The 20710-nt window shown below is 42.5% G+C and overlaps 1 protein-coding gene across 3 annotated transcripts in view; it reads right to left on the reverse strand.

The window, feature by feature from the left end:
- Positions 1-20710, reverse strand: part of GLB1L2 (galactosidase beta 1 like 2) — a 779452-nt gene that overhangs the window by 55573 nt on the left and 703169 nt on the right. For all 3 annotated transcript variants that reach the window (XM_069614109.1, XM_069614108.1, XM_069614110.1), the window contains one exon: positions 12147-12258. In XM_069614109.1, the coding sequence (XP_069470210.1) occupies positions 12147-12258 (112 nt within the window). The remainder of the gene's footprint in view (positions 1-12146; positions 12259-20710) is intronic.

A 20710-nucleotide genomic window follows, 5' to 3' on the forward strand; every position in this document is an offset into this window, starting at 1 on the left:
CCCTTCAACAGATTATTTATATGTTAAGAGAGTGTTCAGTTTGTTAAAGAAGTTCTATTTGACTTCCAATAGAATGTGTATAGCATTCTCTGAGAACTAAATGAGAGAACATTTGCTTCAATTCAATTTACTAGAGAAAATAGATTTCTTTATTGAGATTTGTGAAAAGACTTATAAAACTGAGTTTCTTAAGGAACCATATTTGGTATATATTTCCATAAGGAAATCTTATGGACTTTGTTTAAGAGTCATGGACTACAAGATTTATCTGTAATACTTTTAAAGAAATCTTCAATTTTCATCAAAAAAACTATTTAAGCATCAACACTTCAAGTCTCTCAGCTCTTCAGGGAGACTTTACAGGTATTTCTTTACACAAAGTGGGAACAGTGGAGAAAGGTTTTAGTTAATGAGATTTTAATGTTGTTTGTTTATTTATTTCTACAGGTTCTCGACTACAAGAGGAGTTACCTGTGTCTTTTGTTATTTTCTCCACTTCCCCCTTTCCCTTGAAGCTGTGGAGATTTCTGCTGTTTTTAACCGGTAGTTGACTTCACGGTTTCAGGGGATTGTGGGGGCTCAGCAGCTTCCGCAGACACAGGTACAGGACCTGACAGAATGAAAGGCCAATAAATTGGGTCCGCCTGAGCTGCTGAGTCCATTGGAAATTATGGCTGACTTAGGGGATTTGATTAAGGAGTTGAGGGATGAACTTTGTATCTCCCATCAAGAAAATGAAAGAATTAGTAAAAAGGTTGACGAGTTGGGGGAGGCAGTTTCTCAAATGCAAGAGTCTCTTAGATTAAGAGATGAGTCTGTTGATTTAAGAGCTCAACCTCCGATTTTGACTAGGGAAGGTTCTGGGAATGGTCAGAGAGTTACAGGTGGAACAGAGTACTTGGGGGTGCCAGTGCCTTTGGCTCCTCCAGAGCGATTTGGTGGAGATCCTAAAAAATTTCAAACATTTTTAACACAATGTGAACTGCATTTTCTATGTAGACCAGGGAGTTTCCCGACTGAAGAAGCAAGAGTTGCCTTTGTGTTATCATATCTCACGGGGGAGGCAGCAGCGTGGTCTGTTTTGCTAGTAAGTCAGGGAAATCCGATTTTGAAAAGGTTTGGTCAGTTTCAAGATGAATTTAAGAAGATGTTTGGAAGAAAACAGCTTTCCATGGAAGTTGAAGGGGAATTGTTAGAATTAGGACAAGGGAATAGAGAGTTGACTAGTTATATTACTCATTTTAAATCTTTGGTTTTGGAAAGTAGATGGCCTGAAGAAAAAAGAGCTACACTCTTTTATCAGGGTTTAAGAGATGATTTAAAGGATACACTGGCCACTATAGTAGATAGACCTACTTCGTGTGAGGCTTTAATAGATTTAGTTTTGCAAGTTGATTTCAGACTTAGCGAAAGAAGGAGTGAGAGAAGAAAGGGCTTGGGAGAAGTAAAGTTAGTTCAACGTTTGGAAAAAACTAAGGATTTGTCCAGCAGAGAAGAAAGAGCTAAAACAGTGGTTCAAGGAGTTAGTAAGAGGGGTCCTTTAACTAAAGAAGAAAAAGAAAGAAGGAGACAACATAACTTATGTTTATATTGTGGAAGAAGCGGACATTTTTTGAGTAATTGTCCTTTTACGCCCAAGAAATCAAGATCTTCGAGTTTTAATTCTCAAGTAGCTGCTAACACTCTTCAAGCTGCAGTACCTCACATTACAATCAACGTATCCTTGTTTTTTGAGGGAATTCTTAAGGGTTCAGGTCCAGCAATGATTGACTCTGGGGCAACAGGCAATTTTATGGACAAAGGTTTGGCTAAATCATTAAAGATTCCTTTGGTAGTTAAAGAGAAGTTGGAACAGGTTAGAGCGGTTGATGGGTCCTATTTGACATCTGGTCCAATTACAAATGACACAGTTCCCTTACATATGGTTATAATGGAAAATCATGAGGAAGAGATCATTTTTGAACTTATTGATGCCCCTCAACCAAAAATAATCTTAGAGATGCCGTGGCTAACTTCACACAATCCATTTATTGATTGGGGAAGGAGAGTAGAGGTATTTAATTCAGAATTTTGTAAGGAGAATTGTCAAAAATTTGAGAAAGTTGAAACATGAGAAAGTGAAGAAAGATTGAATATTTTGAGTTTAGCTAATTGTGGTGGAGTGAGTCATTCAATTGGAGCTGTTATGGGAACACTTCCTGAGTGTTATTCTGATTTTATAGATGTATTTGATGAGATTGAAGCTGGAGAGTTACCATCACATCGGTCTTACGATTGTAAGATAGATGTAGAAGATGGAGCATTATTACCCAACAGTAGAGTACATGCTCTTACAGAAAAAGAAAATGAGTATTTGAAAGAGTATTTACAGGAAAATCTTGCAAAAGGTTTTATCAGAAATTCCCAATCTCCTTCTGCTTCTCTGCTGTTTTTTGTGCCCAAAAAGAATGGGGAGTTGAGAACTTGTATTGATTATCGCTCTTTGAATAAAGTTACCATCAAGAATAAGTATCCCTTACCATTGATTTCGGAAATGTTAGATCGTATTCAAGCAGCAAATATTTTTTCTGTATTGGATCTCAGAGGAGCATACCATCTAGTTAGAGTTAGACAGGGAGATGAATGGAAAACCGCCTTTAAGACACGATTTGGCTTGTATGAATATTTAGTCATGCCATTTGGGTTGTGTAACGCTCCTGCAGCTTTCCAATTTTTTATGAATGATATTCTTAGAGAATACTTGGACATCTTTGTGATTGTTTATATAGATGATATCCTGATATTTTCTTCTGATTTAGAACAACATCAAAAACACGTTTGATTGGTTCTCGATAAACTGAGAGAAAATCATATTTTTGCCAAGCTTGAAAAAAGTCAATTTCATTCTGAAATAGTTGAGTTTCTTGGGTTTGTGGTCTCTCCATCGGGTTTGGAAATGGACGACAAGAAGGTTCAAGCTGTTAGAAATTGGCCAACCCCAACTCGCGTAAATGAGGTCCAAAGCTTTTTGGGTTTTGCCTATTTTTATAGAAGATTTATTGAAGGTTTTTCTCAGATAATCCCACCAATTACGAAGTTACTAAAGAAAGGAGTTACATTTTCTTGGAGCAAAGAAGCTGAAGAGGCTTTTCAGGAGTTGAAAGAAAGATTCATCTCAGGCCCAATATTAGTGCATCCGGATCCTTCCAAGCCTTTATTTGTGGAAGCTGATGCTTACAATTTAGCAATGGTAGCGATTTTATCTCAGAGACATGAAAATACTGGGCAGTTACATCCGGTGGCTTTCTCTTCTAGAACATTTTCTGAAGCAGAAAAGAACTATACTATTATGGATCGTGAATTGTTAGCAATTAAATCTGCATTTGTTGAATGGAGACATTATTTAATGGGTGCTAGACATGTAGTTACAGTTCTCACAGATCATAGAAATCTTCTTTTCTTGAAGTCAGCCAAGACCTTGACACCTAGACAGTTACGTTGGTCCCTGTTTTTTGCAGATTTTGATTTTATTGTGACATTCAGACCAGGGAAGTTGAATGGTAAGGCAGATGCTTTGTCTAGGCAATTCGCAGGTTGTGATCAAGAATTGGATAACTTGGTTAAACCTATAATTTCTGAGGATCACTTTATCTCAGCCAACATTTCTGTTACTAATGAGTTTAAACAGGAAATTCTAAATGCTACGAATGAACAAGAGAAGGAAAGTTGGGTTTGTCAAGACTCAGCAAGATCAATTCATGAAGGTTTACCATTTGTGGGAGATAGATTATATTTACCTAGTGAAAAGTTAAGAGAAGAAATCTTGCATGAATGCCATGATTTAAGTCTGGTAGGACATCCTGGATTTCGAAAAACTTTAGATCTTATTCAGAGACAGTTTCGGTGGAAAACTATGAGAGTTGATACTTTAAATTACATCAAAACGTGTGAAGTATGTGCTAGAGTTAAAGTTTCTTGCAATCGACCAGTTGGTTTGTTAGAACCTTTACCAGTTCCTCCACATCCCTGGCACACTATTTCAGTAGATTTCATAGTTGATTTACCAGTAGACCAGGGTTGTTCTGTCATTTTAGTAGTCGTGGATTGTTTGACTAAAGAAGCTCATTTTATTCCTGTTAAGGGTCAGGCTACTGCACCAGTTCTTGCTCAGAAATTTCTTCAAGAGATTGTTCGATTGCACGGTTTACCCAGTAGTATTATTTCTGATCGAGGTTCACAATTTGTTTCCAAGTTTTGGAATGCCTTTTGTAAAGAATTAGGGATGAAGATTCATTTAACATCAGGTTATCATCCTGAATCTAATGGACAGGTGGAGCGTGTGAATCAAGAGTTGGAGAAGTATTTGAGATGTTTCTGGCATGAAGACCAAGGTTGGGTAGACCTTCTTTGGATGGCTGAGTTTGCTTACAACAATACTTTTAAAGATTCAACTTCTATGTCTCCTTTCTTTTGTAGCAGAGGATTTCATCCACAATTTTTACGTGAACTGACACAAGTAGAGTCGTCCAGTCCGGCTGTGGAGGAGAGACTGCAAACCATGCGTGAGGGATTGGAAAAGGCAACTAGGATTTTATTGTCTAGCAAAGAAAAATACAGGAAATTTGCTGATAGAAAACGTAGTCCTTGTCCTAAGTATGAAATCGGGGATTTAGTTTGGCTCTTTACTAAATATTTGAAGTTGAAGGGTAGAAATAAATTCAGTTCTCGTTTTGTTGGTCCTTTTGAAATTGAAAAAATTATCAATCCAGTATCTGTTAAATTATGTTTACCTGCGGATATAAAGGTCCATCCAACATTTCACATCAGTCTACTTAAACCAGTGATTAAAGGTACTAGATTGAGTTCTACTCCTCAGCGGATCGTTTTGGAAGATGATTCAATGAAATTTGAAGTTAAGACAATTCTTGATTCCAGATTGAGTAGAGGGAGATTACAATATTTGATTGACTGGGAAGGTTATGGTCCTGAGGAGAGATCCTGGGAGATGGCTGAACATGTTCATGCACCCGATTTGATTAGAAAGTTTCATTGTAAATTCCCGACTAAAGTAGGCCCTGAGGTCAGGGCTTGAGAAGGGGGTACTGTCAGGTTTCTCAGGTTTCATGTCCCTGTTATAAGTTCCCTGTCAGTGATTTCTTTGATTAATGATTAATTTTCATTGATAATTGTGTTTATGTTTAATTTTTTCCTTCATTCTCCTTAACTATCATACTATCAGGAGAAGTGTGTCCCAATCCAGCATGGTGGGAAAGAAGAAGGGAATCAATCAGGTATCTGATTGGTAGTCAGGATGTAAACTGGTGGTTGGATGTCCAGGAGTCTTGGGAGCAGTTTCAAAGTTCTAAACTGCCTTTCATTGTCTTTCCTGAAGCAGGAAGGTCCTGTTTCCTTTGATCTGTGTATTTAGACTTTATTTTGAGACTTGAAAACAGATTTTGAACTAAAATCCATGTTTAATGAACTTTCTTCGTTGGACAAGACAGGCGGATTCATTGGTGGGAGCGTTGCTTTCTAAAGCCTTTCTTTTTTGAAGATTGTGAAGATCCTTTATTTCAAAAAATATACTTCTGTGAAGAAAGTATTAATGACTTTAATGAGAAGAATATTTATTCTAGTTTAGGTATTTAGTTAAGGAGTAACTTGGATTCTGCTCATTAGTGACTGTATGTTTAAAGTGGAGTAAGAAGCTCTTCCCTCACGCAACTTTATAATTTTGACTTTAAATGTATGCTTTGCATGTAACGTTTCCAAGTTATCTGGTAACTCGTATTTGGATTGGGTTTCTTATTCTAATGAAATGCCATTTCGATTTCATTCTTAATGATTCTATCATTTAAGTTTTTTTTTAAAAAAAGATGCGAGACGGTTTGTAACACGTCTCGCGCTTTGAAATGTTTACTGGCTTATGTGCATGCGCGCATGACGGGGTTGTAGGAATTGGTAAATTCCTGTCATCGCGCATGTTATGATTCTGGTTCCTTACTTGCTTACATCTGCTCAGTAGACGGTTGGTTAAGGGAAGTGTTCTCGTCTATTGCGCATGTATTTTATTTTATTTTGGACGCGCATGAGCGTAATAGGTTCACTTTTGAATGAACGCTATTTACTCGCGCATGCGCATCTAATGTATTTGTTCAAAGGCCTTTGAATACTGTCTACTCGCGCATGCGAGTTTTGGTGTTTCATGTAATTTCAGTCCACTAGTTACTAGCGCATGCGCGAAAGAGGTTTTTAAGTTTCAATGAACACTTTTGCTCGCGCTAGCGAGTTAGGAGTTTAATGCTATTTTCTGATTACATTTTACTCGCACACACGCTTGAGAAATTAACAGTTTGTATGAACACTTTGTTTCAACTTGCATGCAGAAGTTAAATGGAAAACTGTTTCTGAACTTGTGAGCAATTTATCTGTGTTGGAAAGGTTTACCCTTCAACAGATTATTTATATGTTAAGAGAGTGTTCAGTTTGTTAAAGAAGTTCTATTTGACTTCCAATAGAATGTGTATAGCATTCTCTGAGAACTAAATGAGAGAACATTTGCTTCAATTCAATTTACTAGAGAAAATAGATTTCTTTATTGAGATTTGTGAAAAGACTTATAAAACTGAGTTTCTTAAGGAACCATATTTGGTATATATTTCCATAAGGAAATCTTATGGACTTTGTTTAAGAGTCATGGACTACAAGATTTATCTGTAATACTTTTAAAGAAATCTTCAATTTTCATCAAAAAAACTATTTAAGCATCAACACTTCAAGTCTCTCAGCTCTTCAGGGAGACTTTACAGGTATTTCTTTACACAAAGTGGGAACAGTGGAGAAAGGTTTTAGTTAATGAGATTTTAATGTTGTTTGTTTATTTATTTCTACAGGTTCTCGACTAGAGTTACCTGTGTCTTTGGTTATTTTCTCCACTTCCCCCTTTCCCTTGAAGCTGTGGAGATTTCTGCTGTTTTTAACCGGTAGTTGACTTCACGGTTTCGGGGGATTGTGGGGGCTCAGCAGCTTCCGCAGACACAGGTACAGGACCTGACACTGCTACGCAATTCAATTGGGGTGATGGATCTGATGAGTTGGAATATCAGGGGCCTGGGAAACCAGACGAAAGCCTGTCAGGTGATGTTTTACGGTAAAAGACATAGGGTCAATATCCTCTTCCTTCAAGAGACACACACTACTGCAGCTATCAACCACCAGATTGCACCCTTGTGGGGTCCCAACAGGTTTTTCACAACATACTCGACTCAATCCAGAGGTGTTGCAATATTGATAAATAAGATGCTCAAATTCGTACTTAAAGGGACCCACATCGACCCGCAGGGCAGATATGTGATGGTGCACGGGGTACAGAAGGTTGTAGAATTGATGCTTGTTAATACATATGGGTCTAATGTGGATTCATATGATTTCTACGAGGCCATTGCTGACACCATCTGCGCACACCCACAGCACATCCCGGTGCTATGGGTGGGGGATATGAATTGTATATTGGACCAGGACCTAGATCTTACGGGGACAGCCCCTAAGCCACTAGCTAAGAGTAGCGGCAGTCTTGTCGATCAGAAGGAAAGCTAGACCTGAGGGACATTTGGAGGGTACTACACTTGCACGACCACCAATAAACATTCTACTCATCCATCCACGACATGGCCTCCCGTATAGATCTGATACCAATCCGAAAATACTGGGTGGGGAGGGTTTCCAGTTGTACTATCCTGCCTCGCACGCTCTCTGACCATTCCCCCGTTGTCCTATCATTCTCAATGAGAGGCGAACACAACACCACTCCACGTTGGCGGTTCAAGTCGGAGGCCCTTCAGGATGTGGAGTTTAAAGCTGATACTGGGGAGACATACGCACTTACTTTCACCATAATATGCTTGAGGAAACATCACACAGCATGCTATGGCAAGCATTTAAGGCCTACATTGGGGGGATGGCGATAGCTAAAGAATATGGGGTCCTTAAAGCCAAAAGGCGGGAGTTGACCAACTGTGAGCTCTGACTCAAAAAACTGGAAAACATCTATGCAGCTGGTCCAAACCCCACGATTATGGCTGGCATAAACACTGAACTAGAACAATTAAAGACCCTCGCACACAGAGAGATTAAACATTGCATGAGACTGACAGCAGCGCAGCGCTATGGGGAGGGCAAACGACCCAGCAGTATGCTAGCCAGATTGGTGTGGGCAGAGAGGGACCCCCCCATATGTGGATGGAGGAGATACTGACTGAACAAGGAGAAAGTAAACACTCGGATCAAGAGATCCTAGAAGTCTTTAAGCGATTCTATGCAACGTTATACAAGGTAGTGCCGCAGCGTGGGCCGCAAGTCATTGAATCACTATTGGAAGGGATACCTTTGTCTAGCCCGCCCAGGAATGCTAGGGAAAAAATGTATGTCCTGTTCACCGTAGACCAAATTGGCATGGTAACAGGCAAACTCCCAAAGAGCAAGGCCCCTGGTGCGGACAGCCTGACGGCCAAGTTCTATATACCTTACAGTCCTATACTGGCTACCCCCTTATTGAAAGTGTGGACAGAGGCACTGATGTGCTCGGTCCTGCCTGACACACTCTGGGAAGCAACCATAGCAAATATTCTAAAGCATGGCAAGCCGGCCAATGAGTGTGGGTCATACTGGCCTCTGTCGCTAATTAACATAGACTCCAAAATCTTTACCAAAATCATTGCAAACAGACTCCTTACTCTTATGCCGCATTTAGTGAATAACGATCAGGCGAGATTTATACCGGGCAGATCCACAGCTTTGAATTTTCGCCGCCTGTTCAATATCATGGCACGCATCAAACCTGACACTGCGCACAAAAGACCTTAGACATGGTCTCTTGGGAATACATGTTCATCGTCCTAGACAAATGTGGCCTAGGTCAGAATATGGTCAAATTCATCAAGCTCTTATACACAAGCCCAATGGCCAGAGTGCTGGTGAACTCAAAACTTTCCAAGGTGTTACGGCTAGAGAGGGGCATGTGCCAGGGCTGCTCCCTATCCCCTTTCATATTCGCGCTGGTAATCGAGCCGATGGCAGACATGGTCCCTGAGTGGCATAGAAACTGGGGAATCAGTCTGCTTGGTCCTCCGGACATTATTTCGCTCTATGCTGATTATGTTCTGCTGTGCATAAGAGAGCCCAGTGTAAACCTCAACCCGATAATATGGTACATAACAGAGTTTGGGTCCTCCTCTGGCTTTACGATCAACAACACCAAATCAGAAAGTCTCCCCCTTACTGTACAGACAAGTAAGCCTGCTGGGGTGTACCCGCTAAAATAGTCACCAGACGGGATTCGCTACTTGGGGATCCAGACAAGGGATAAAGCATCCTTTATTTCAATGTACATGAGACGTATGTGGCAGGCAGGATCTCCCATTGCCGATCTGCCCCATCTCACATGGTACAAATTATACTCCTACCCAAATTACTATATCTGTTTGCGAATGTGCACATATGGCCGGGTAAGGAATACTTTACAAGACTTCACAGTGGACTCCCACAGTTCCTGTGGCATGCAGGGGCAGTCCGCAAGAAATGGGTCGACATGGCCCTCCTGTATGAGAAGGGGGATTTACTGCACCCAATCTGGAAATATACTGGCTGGTGGCCCAAGCACAATTCTCGACATATTGGTACGGAACAAAGAAGGTGCCCCTGCATGTCCGTTTGGAGTGTAGGGCAGCCGGCAAGTCCGATATTCAAACCCTGCTGTTGGATGGGAAGTACACTGACGAATGACCATTCGACCCAGTAAAAGTACACTGCGCGCATGGCAAGGCTTATTTCTACGCACAGGGGCCCCCTCCCATACTACAAATGGCTCCCACTAGCGAAGTTTCCAGGGCTGGAACCCACATGAGACACCACACTTATGGGGAGATGGGAAGCGTTGGGATATCCGGTGGTGCGAGATCATTTCCCAGAGGGCAGGTTCATCACAATGCAGACAATGCAGACATGGAAGCAGGGGAACAGAAGCACCACGATTGACACCTTGCAATTGTATAGAATGCGCGCAGCAGTGGCCAGATGGTGGGACACTTACCCGGTGGAACCAGCAGAGAATGTGTTTCTTGCATACATATATAATTCAGTTGGATGCCGCAGCGTCTTAGCAACATTGTACAGGATGATCATAGACAAATCTGGTGAGCAAGTGCCCCCTGCTAGAGCTAAATGGGCAGATGAGCTAAATGTTGAAATCACAGATATGCAATGGCGTAGAATGTGCTGACGGACTAAAACTGTGTCCCTTAACTCTAGGTTCAAACTTATTCAGTATAAGTTACTTCATAGCTTGTACTACACCCCCAACAAGCTCAGGAAGATGCATCCGGATCAAACCGGTAGATGCCCAAAATGTAAAAACGAAGAGGCTGGTCACTTACATATGCTGTGGAGCTGTGCCAAACTCAAAAACTTTTGGAAACAGGTACTTGACACACTTACAGAGCTAGTGCAGCGCCCGCTTTCATACTCCCCCAATGAGGCAATGTTTGGACTGTGGGAGACCACCCGGGAAAAACACACCCAAGCATTTCTAAACACGAGGTGTGCAATAGCCAAACGCTGCATACGGCAAAGCTGGAAAAAGGCTGGCCCACCCATGCAACGGGAATGGTTTTCCATATGATTTGGGCTGATGAGTGTGAGGAGCTATACATATCCACCATGCCAGGTACATCCAGGCCCAGAGACAAATCGTGCCAATTTCGTCCCTACCTTGGTACCTTGCAGAAAGATCCGCTGGCTTCTGGAGATGGCGAAATGTAGTGTCAATGGGGTGGACTGTTGATGTGGCGAGGTGAAATTAGTATTTCACATATATGTTGAAATGCTGCCTGTTTTGCCTTTACTTCTAAGGATTGTACTCCAACACTGACATATGTTATTCTGTATTACCAAGGCATGTTGTATTCTCTCTTGCCTGAACTATTATTCAATATTATTATTTTTCTGTCTTTCCTTTTTCTCTACCAAGCACAAATAAAATAAAGTGAAAACATATATATATATATATATATTCAGTAAAAAAACTTTGTTAAAGGGACGTTATGGTTAAGTTGCGTGACTAAAAACCTATGAAATTCAGTGAAAAAACTTTGTTAAAGGGACGTTACGGTTCAAAGTAAAACTGAAAAACCCCTGAAATTCGGCAGTTATGGTAAGATAAGCAACCATAACTCGCGCCACCACCGTGCACTGCTAAGACCAACACCCAGGACATCAAAGATGACATCACAAATGTCACTTCATTCATGTTGGTGGCTCTGTTCTCTGTTCTCATCCAAGCTGTCTGCCACGTTGTCTTGTTTCGTGGGGGGAAGGAGGTAATTTTCCCGTTGCCTCCAATCCACTCCCCCACCCACTACCTGCCCATCCGTCTACGCACAACACCCGCTCTGTGCTTCCGGTGTAACGTCAGAAAATGCTTTTCGTCGGAAAATGCTTTCCCTGCTTACTGCACATGGTTTAAATGCAAGCGCTAGTAAAATCTGACGGTACATGTAACGTCAGATTTTGCTACCCGTCAGAAAATGCTTCTGATAGCATTTTTTGACAGTGTGCTTTTCGAAGCCAACCATATGTTATACGGGGCAGTGCTTCATTAACCCTATGTTAGCAATGTTTACCCAATTTTTGTATTAACACCATGTTATCAATTTTAACCCTATGTTGTGCAGGGCAGTGCAGCGCAGCATCAACCCTATGTTGGCAATTTTTACCCAATTTATTTACTAACCCCATGTTATCAATTTTACTAGCCCCATGTTATCAATTTTAACCCTGTGTTGTACAGGACAGTGCAGCATTAACCCTATGCTGGCAATTGTAACCCTATGTTGCGTCATTTATGTAGCAATAGCAAAATCTGACGGCACGTAATGAAGATAACTCTCAGAGCTTACCCTGACCAATCATAGCAGACATGCAATACTTTGGTCCATCTTGGGCAGTGCCTAGCCTACACTCTTTCAAATGGAATTTGCAGAGAAAATCACTGTATCCCAGTCACATACATACGCAGAAGTTCCAATCACTCACTGCGCGTGAGACACTGTGGTGCAGACACCTTTCTGGACCAAGCCTAGCTCCAGCAAGCAACAACTGCAATAATGCCTTACCTTCATGCTTAAGAATGTGTCCAGATTTGTGAAGTGCACATTCAAGGTTCCTCGAAAGAATGCAGGGCCCTCGTGGTCATCGGGTGGGGAGCTCCACTGAGCAGTGTTCAAACTTCACAAAGAGAGAAACAAGAGACTATTGGTCAAGGAAGGCTGGCAAGAAGAAGCTGCAAACAGAAAGCACTGAACCCCAATCAAAGGCAGACACCACTACATTCATAAGCATATAAAAGGATGGTGGGGTATGCCGGAGCCTACTGCGCTTAGGGGTTATTATATCTTATGCGGACTGCTGCTCTGGTAGGTGCCTGAAGGTATTCAAACAACCTTTCACCTTTAAAATGCAATGGTATAGCACGTCCTATTGGCGCTGGTCATCTAAGTTTCAAAACCCTGAGGTTTTTATATTAAGGAGTTCAGTTGGTGGTGAGAACTCACAGTTTCAATCGTTTTGTATTTCCTCTCATTAAAGGAGAGTTCCGGGACTTTTTTTTTATTGTCCCTACGGGTCGGCCATGTGTTTGTAAGCATAAATCGGTAGATCGTAGGAAACTTTCCTATGGACCTTACCCGACTTTTCGCCCCTTATCGCACTCGAAATCAGCCTCCATTTTGTGATAATCCTATCATTCCGCCGCATCGACCTGGCTCACCTGCCTTTGCGGCACTAAATCAAATCCCCCGCCCCTGAAACAGACTTTATCAAAACATTCATATTCCCCGCCTCTATCCGTGACGTGACTGTGCTGCGTAGGCAAACGCGCCCAGGCGTCTTCTACGCGACTCCACACAGACCCCGGAAATCAACACAGATCAGCTCACAATACAGCGCACCACAATTCGGAATATGAAACTGTACTTTGAAATCAAACCGCAAGATTGTAAATGTGGTAAAGTACATTTATTTGACATCAAATGTTTAGAGAATATTCAGCGATTTGCATTTTTATTTGCTCATGTTCCAAAAAGTTCGTATTGAGGAACGCGATGGTCCTTTGCTGTACACAGGGTCTTAGAGCATCTCACAATACAGCACCACAATTCGGAATGTGAAACCGTGGTTTAAAAGCAAACGGCAAGATTGTACATTTGGCAAAGTACGTTTATTGGACATCAAATGTTTAGAGAATATTCAGCGATTTGCATTTTTCTTTGCTCTCGATCCAAATTAGTTCGTCTTGAGGGAAGCGATGTTCGTGTGCAGTACACAGGGTGTTGGTTTACGATAAAAATAAGCTCTTCTGTCGCACTGATAATCGCATGGCTGTTCCAACAACGAGGCGCTAGGCCACCACAATGGTAGGTATGTTGCATCTAACCGTTAGTACCGCGTAAGGGCATACTTGTACTTGGCGATCGTCCCATAAAATGGTCAGGGTGGTAACGTTGTTCACGCGGAGAAGCAACTGGCGGCTGTAGAAGCCGTCCGCCGGTGTCTGGTACTCGTGACACAGACAGTAGTGAATGATGTACCTAAAAACATAAAAAATGAAATTAGTCTCACCATCAGATCCTTATTAAAATTATTCATTTCATAGCGAGGACAGCGCTACTGGGTGTACACAAGTGTTTAAAGGCGTGGCGAGGCATGGAGGGGGGGGGGAGTGCAGGTGGAGAGTGGAAGGGCCCAGGACTGAGGTCGCAGACAGTGGACCAGTTGTAGCAGGGGAGAGGGAGAGAGAAAGCAGAAGCAAAGAGGAAGGTTTTGAGGTGCTTCAGTAAAAGCAGATGTTTCTCCTCAAGATAGTGCGCGGTAGAAAACAATATGCCACATAGAACGAACAAGTACAACTGAACCCGTCTTTAAAGCCACTGTATAGTAATGAAATTGCGGTATAAACTCATCAAAAGTTACTTACATTATATTTGCATTTTCCATTGTGTCTCTGTGTAGGGCAGACCCGAAACACCACTCCTTCTTTGCCGACGTTACTTCTTCTAATGAACGTGGCTCATCGTTTCGTTTCTGAAATTTTATTCATTATCTTTTCTTAGTCTTTCAGGATGGTCCCGGCCTGTCAAGGTCAAATCACAATAGAACCTTATATTGGGTCGTGGGCCGTTCCGCCACCCGAGCAAAACATCAAAGCAGCTGACCTTCACTTTGAGCGAGCACACATTTCTAGTTAGCTGCAGTTAGTTTTAGGGACATCTTGTCTGCGTGCCTTTTTTTTTATTGTCCCTATGGGTCGGCCATGTTTTTGCAATACGGAAACATTCTATAATTTTTGTAAAAATGATTTATATTACTGTTTGGTTTAATTGCAATGGGCCTGCAACATGAGGAGACTCGAGAGAACAGACAATCAAATTACAATCATTTAAACCGTGATGTGTATTTCTCAATGAGCTCTGCTTTAGGTGGACATGGAACAGAGGCAATGTTGGGTGGCAATGCAGTTGTCCCCTGCATAGGTTCGTTCACCACTCCATGTATGTGCCTATCGAGGACATCTACGATAAGTCTCTCAATAAACTCATATTGCATATCCTCAAACACTGGTTTGATCACCCATTGTTTACTTCTTTTAGTGAAGGCCTTATTGTAGCGAAGCGTCCCTAAAGTTCCGGTCGTCCTACTTTGTTGACGGCCAACATTATGGTTATGTGCCAAGACCGCTAAAAGAGTCCGATTTATCATGCCTTCCATGCCAAAATGCAATCTTTTGGGCCTGTACTTGAGGCACATATTGTGGAACACCTCCAAATCTCCTGTGTGGCAGAATTCCGTGAGTCCCCTCAAAGCTTTTGTTATAGTTTTATCAAATACAATCTTTTCAATGGCTTTGTGAGTGGGTGATGAAGGAATCAACCACTTCTTCTTCCGTGCCTCCTCTGTGGACAAATGGCCATGTTCACATTTGTGGAAATGCTCATTTGTCGACCATCGATGTACGTTGCTACAGTGCAACATTACTGACCGCCATTTTTCCAGTAGAATTTCCAACGACCCTTCACATGTTTTTGAGCTCCACCAAAGATGGTTGCTGATTGACTTGGACCACTGTGAAATACCTTGCAATTCTTTTTTTTTACCTGCAGCAGACAATTTTTTATTGATTGATTTTGCAAGATGCCAAACGTCAAATTGGTGATTTATATTTTTGTACTGTTCTCTCATTGTCTTGGCAATTGAAACGTGTCTGTCCGTGGCTATCAGGTCGATCACCATTCCCCGCGATTGTAGTTCTTGCAATGATGCTACAAAGCCAACTTTCTCCATGGCCACTGAGGATGTACTTTGTGACACCTGCACGACCACCGAACTCACAATTTTCTTACTTTCCATGTCCTGAAAGTGGTAGGTGCAGTACTTGGCTGAAAATCCTGGGCTGTCGCACTGTCCATCACCGGCTAGCCTGAAGCGTTTGCCCGCGAATGTACTTTCCATTGACATTTTTTCCATTCTCCAAGCTTCGCTGATGGCTGGAAATAGATAATCGGTTTGGTATTTGTAGAACTGACTTTTCGCAATGAAATGGATTCCCACAAACTGAAAGAAATACTGTAACTTTTTAAAACTTGAACCACTAAAAAGTGCGGCCGCTGCACAAAGTAGATTGCCTGCTGGCAGTTGCCCCAGCATGGGTTGTGCAGACCATGCGAACGGATGATATTGTGTACAGGTGGCATGTATTTTAAGGTTAGTGCCTCGAATTGCACGAGTCACATTAATCAATGGCTCCCCACATACTTCCCCACCAACCGAATGCCCACATTTCATCATCATAATAATATCCATCAAACAGCTATCGAATACAATGAATTTGGCCTCTTTCCTTATACTTTCACTCTGCATCCCAGCTGGTTCGGCCTGTAACGTTGAGGACATGTCACTCGCATGAAAGGTACAATCTCTGATATCGTCTTCCGCTATGCTGAGTGATATTGATGGTGTTTCATTGTCGTCCACGTCATTCTCTTCCATTGCAACATCTGTTCCTTGTCCGGAGATGGGAGAAAAAAACAATGTCTTCAACTTTCGCGCGCTCTTATTTTTTGCGGGTGTGGATTCTGTGAATTGATCTCCGACTGCATCCAAACTACCAGGAGGACATTCACTATCAATGGCTGGTGGTGGTATAGCTCCGTTGTCAATCACTTCATATTCTTCCCATTGGCACGATGCATCTCCAGTCTCAAGTCCCTGCCAAAAGGTTTGACAAGCAACATCTCTCGTTCGCTTCACTGTCTGTGTAGATTTAGTTCTTACACCCACTCGCAACTAGAGGACAGATTAGAAAAGGGATGTTCAGTTTAAACACAACTTACAGTATTGAACTATTGACAGTGAAAGACAACATAATATAGTGAACAGGACACTAACCTTCTTTTGCTTTCTTTTCTTTGAAACTTTCTTGCCTCGAACTTCAACATCTGGACGCTGTTGCTCCGACTCGTGTGTGCATGTCTCCACTTCCTCTCGCGCTGCAACGACTATATTTTCATGATAAGCACATCCATCACTCACTGAGGCTCCATCGACTCCCTGAAACATAGAACTTTCATTAGTATGTATAATAATATTGAAAACACAAAATGTACTTGGGGACCAATACCCATACGTACATCTCAATAGCAAAACACGAATGAACGCATTGTGTAGAACATTCAAACGACAATAGTTCACGCATTGTTGATCTAGTTAGATTGAACTGTCAAGATCCATACCTCGGGCTCCGCATAGACTTCCATTGATGATATTATTGAAGATGACGCTTCAGCAACTCCCTGAAACACAGTAATTGCATTAGTATGCTTTTCTATTTTGTTAAAAAGAACATAAACTTTGAGCAGGCGTCAACGGCTCATCTAAATAGACCTGCACAAATGATCAGTTGTCTAAAATAAATAATGGATATGTAAATATGATTCGATTTGCTCGATCGTTGGAAGTGTCACCACCCAGAGATCTGCATCAACTACTAGGGGTGATGTTCTTGTAGAAGAAGCTCCGTCATCTCCCTGAAACATAGTACTTGCGTTAATAAAGAAGGAAGTATAGCGGATGTAATCACGTCATATGATTTCGCTTGATCGAACTGTCAGTATCCATACCTCGAAATGCATAAGAACATCAAGGGACGATGTAACTGCGGTGCACACTTCTGCAAGCTGTTGCGCCGACCCGTAACTGCATGCTCCCCCTTCTACTTGGACTAATGCTCCATCGACTCCCTGAAACATAGGACTTTCATTAGTAATGAACACAATATTGAAAAAAGAAGACAAATAGGAGGGCGACGACAGAAGGACATATCAATGGCTAAAAACGAAAGAAACGTACCTCGAGCATCTGAGTGACATCTACGGTTGTCGTCAATGCGTTGGACTCCTCAGCATCTCCCTGAAAGACAGTACTTGCATTATTTTGGATAACAATAATTATAACTGAAAACAAAGACTAGAGGACGAGTACAAGGGTGTACCATTAGGTAAAATAATTACACGATCAATTAAAACTATTGATTTACATGCCTAAAACAAGTCAGTGTCAGAATAGCTAAGTAAGATTACCCGATAGGCGCTTGAAGTGGCTGATGACTGCAATAACGACACGGATGGAGAATCTTCCGCCTTCATATTGAGTGGATACATAAATGGGGAAATTATTGTTAGCTACTGCTACACACTACCGCAAGGCCGAGAACTAGATCCGTAAACTTGACTCACCAGTGGAGGCATGTGGACGAATAGAGTGGGAATAGCGGTTGAGAGCAATTTTCGCCTCGCTCGCGGTGTTTTCTTCTTTATTAGCAATGATGTGGAGTACATGTCTGGGCTAAAGTGCCTGCTGCAGATGCGGTATCGATCACCCCTCTTGTCCGCAAAGACTTCTAGGACTCTACTTTCTAGCTCAGAGGCTGGATATCCGCAATATCGGACCCATCCTCTTATCTGATCTATTGTCTTAGGGAAAACATGCATTATAGTACCTTCAGATTTGTTATGGGTCTTCGAAGGGCAACCGCCAATGGAACAGGCAGGCATTATGGAAAGTTCTGAAAAGTAAAGATCAACAATTCTCTATGAATACCAATGTGTTAAAACAGTAAATGACACATAAAAGGTTCAATGCAAGGTCCGTTTTGGTTCTTGGAACTATACACGTTATTCACATGCGGATAAGTATTTCAATAACTTTCAAAAAATAGAAAAAGTAATTTGACTAAACTCAGAACATGTGACTAGTTCCTTGCATGTACTGTCGTGAACGAAAAGAAAACATGGATGCAATTTGATGACTACTAGCAAATAGATATAAATTAAAAAATTGGACGCAAAATGATTATGGTACATGGACTTACCTTGACGAACAAACAGTTAGATGCAGGGATCAGAGTAGTTTCTTGTCGTAGAACAGGGAGCAGTTCACAGGTTGCAAACTGACGAGTTTGCTCAAAGTGGTCACGGAAGTTCACAGAGACGAAGAGCAGATAACCAGCACCTTCACGGGTTGACTAGCAAAGCGCAAAGAAGTTCTCATTAGAAATATGAGGTGGGTTATAAAGAATTCGAACCAGGGGTGTGTTTGTGAATGAATGACGTGTATATGTCGTGGCATTATGTGGATTGCAGGGGGCCGTCCAGCGTGAGGGGGATGCTTGGCAGGAGACACGGGGTCTGGAGGTAGACATGGGAACAACAAACCCATGCTCTATAGACCACTTTGAAGTGTACATGGTCTTTGGCACCTCTTGGCCTTTATCGCTCCCTGACAGCTCCACTTGCCAGCAGCTCAAGTACCCCGGTGCGAACTGCCTTTGATAGGGCGGGGGGTGGATCGGGGCGGTGGTCGTGCAGACAAGACACAGGAAGACTCGTGAATGGAGACACACTTATGTGGATTGCAGGGGGCCGTCCAGCGTGAGGGGGATGCTTGGCAGGAGACACGGGGTCTGGAGGTAGACATGGGAACAACAAACCCATGCTCTATAGACCACTTTGAAGTGTACATGGTCTTTGGCACCTCTTGGCCTTTATCGCTCCCTGACAGCTCCACTTGCCAGCAGCTCAAGTACCCCGGTGCGAACTGCCTTTGATAGGGCGGGGGGTGGATCGGGGCGGTGGTCGTGCAGACAAGACCCGTTTGCCGCAGGGCCTCACCAAGGAGAGGCCATCTAACTGAATGTAAGAGGATGGCTGCAGGATCTACTACATGGAAGGCAGGGGGGTGAGTTTATAAATACCTCACCCTCCCAGGAGAATATACACTAGATTCATTTAAAAAATCAAAACAACCATTGTTAAAATATATGTTGGGCTTTATTTTAGATTTTAATTAAACATAAATAATAAACATTACACATTGTAAAGTTGAGGTTGCAGCACATCGAGGGAAAATCCGCGGTATTGTCCACTGTCACTGGGGAAATGTTGTCTAATGGCAAGACCGCACAGGCAGGTATTACTCTCCGAACGCGGTGTCCGAGCCTCCCGTGAAGCCACCAAGTGAAGCAACGATAGGCCACCAGCCTGTACCACCTGTGAAAAAAAAAGATGCAAACTGTATTAAACTGACCAAACTTTCTTATCAATGTCGATTCAGGTAACACATGTCATTTTTCTTAGAAAAAAATTATATCTAGAAAATGCACTATATGGAACCAATTTACATGCGTTCCAATGATATGTAAATGTAATTTTATATGTGGGAGACGACCATGAAATAGTGGTGGCATCACTGACATCACAAACAGAGTATACTTACTCGTTACTCGGATTACGCGGACGAACAGTGCCACGAAGTTCGTGCATAAGCACCATCATCATCCTCAACACTGTCCGTGAGAGGCAGGCTTCCCTGAACTCTGGCAGCTCGGTGATGCATTGCGGACTTTGCTCGCCTTCCTGCTGACTTTGCTCGCTTTCCGAAATGTAGGCCAAGCACCCGGAATTTTCACGGCAGCAGCAGTTCTCCTCCTCAGTTGGCATTAGCTCGCACCGATTGCACGTGCACCAGGTGGAGACGCCGTCCATGCGACATGGTCCAGGCTCTTCATCCGTTGACTGGTCCTCCCAACTGCCGTCCGAATCCCCATCGTTTTCGCGTGCTTGCCTTTCCAGTAGTTCTTCCTCGGTGTACTCGGGCTCGTACATATACGGCATTATTGTGGCCATTGTGCGGTAAAGATAGTAAAATAATTTATAGCGGTGGTACTGGTATCTGTTCACACGGGCTACAAGCGGCGAAGGTAGCTGACCAGAGCACTGAAACGAGTCACAGAATACTCAAAGTAACACAGAGAGAGGAATGGAATCGAAAATCTGCTGCTGTATGTTGTGAAACGGTCTGTTTATACTTATTGGGGAAAGAGGCGTCCTGCCATTTCCATGGCAACACGTCAATAGCTGAGGCGCAGCGATTGTTGACACGAGACGTGCTTGAAATGGGCAGTACGCGTCTGCTGATGTCAGGCTCAGGGGCGGGGGATTTGATTTAGTGCCGCAAAGGCAGGTGAGCCAGGTCGATGCGGCGGAATGATAGGATTATCACAAAATGGAGGCTGATTTCGAGTGCGATAAGGGGCGAAAAGTCGGGTAAGGTCCATAGGAAAGTTTCC

The sequence above is a fragment of the Ambystoma mexicanum genome, chromosome 9, assembly GCF_040938575.1.
Source record: "Ambystoma mexicanum isolate Mex_15411 chromosome 9, UKY_AmexF1_1, whole genome shotgun sequence".
NCBI classification, from domain to species: domain Eukaryota; kingdom Metazoa; phylum Chordata; class Amphibia; order Caudata; family Ambystomatidae; genus Ambystoma; species Ambystoma mexicanum.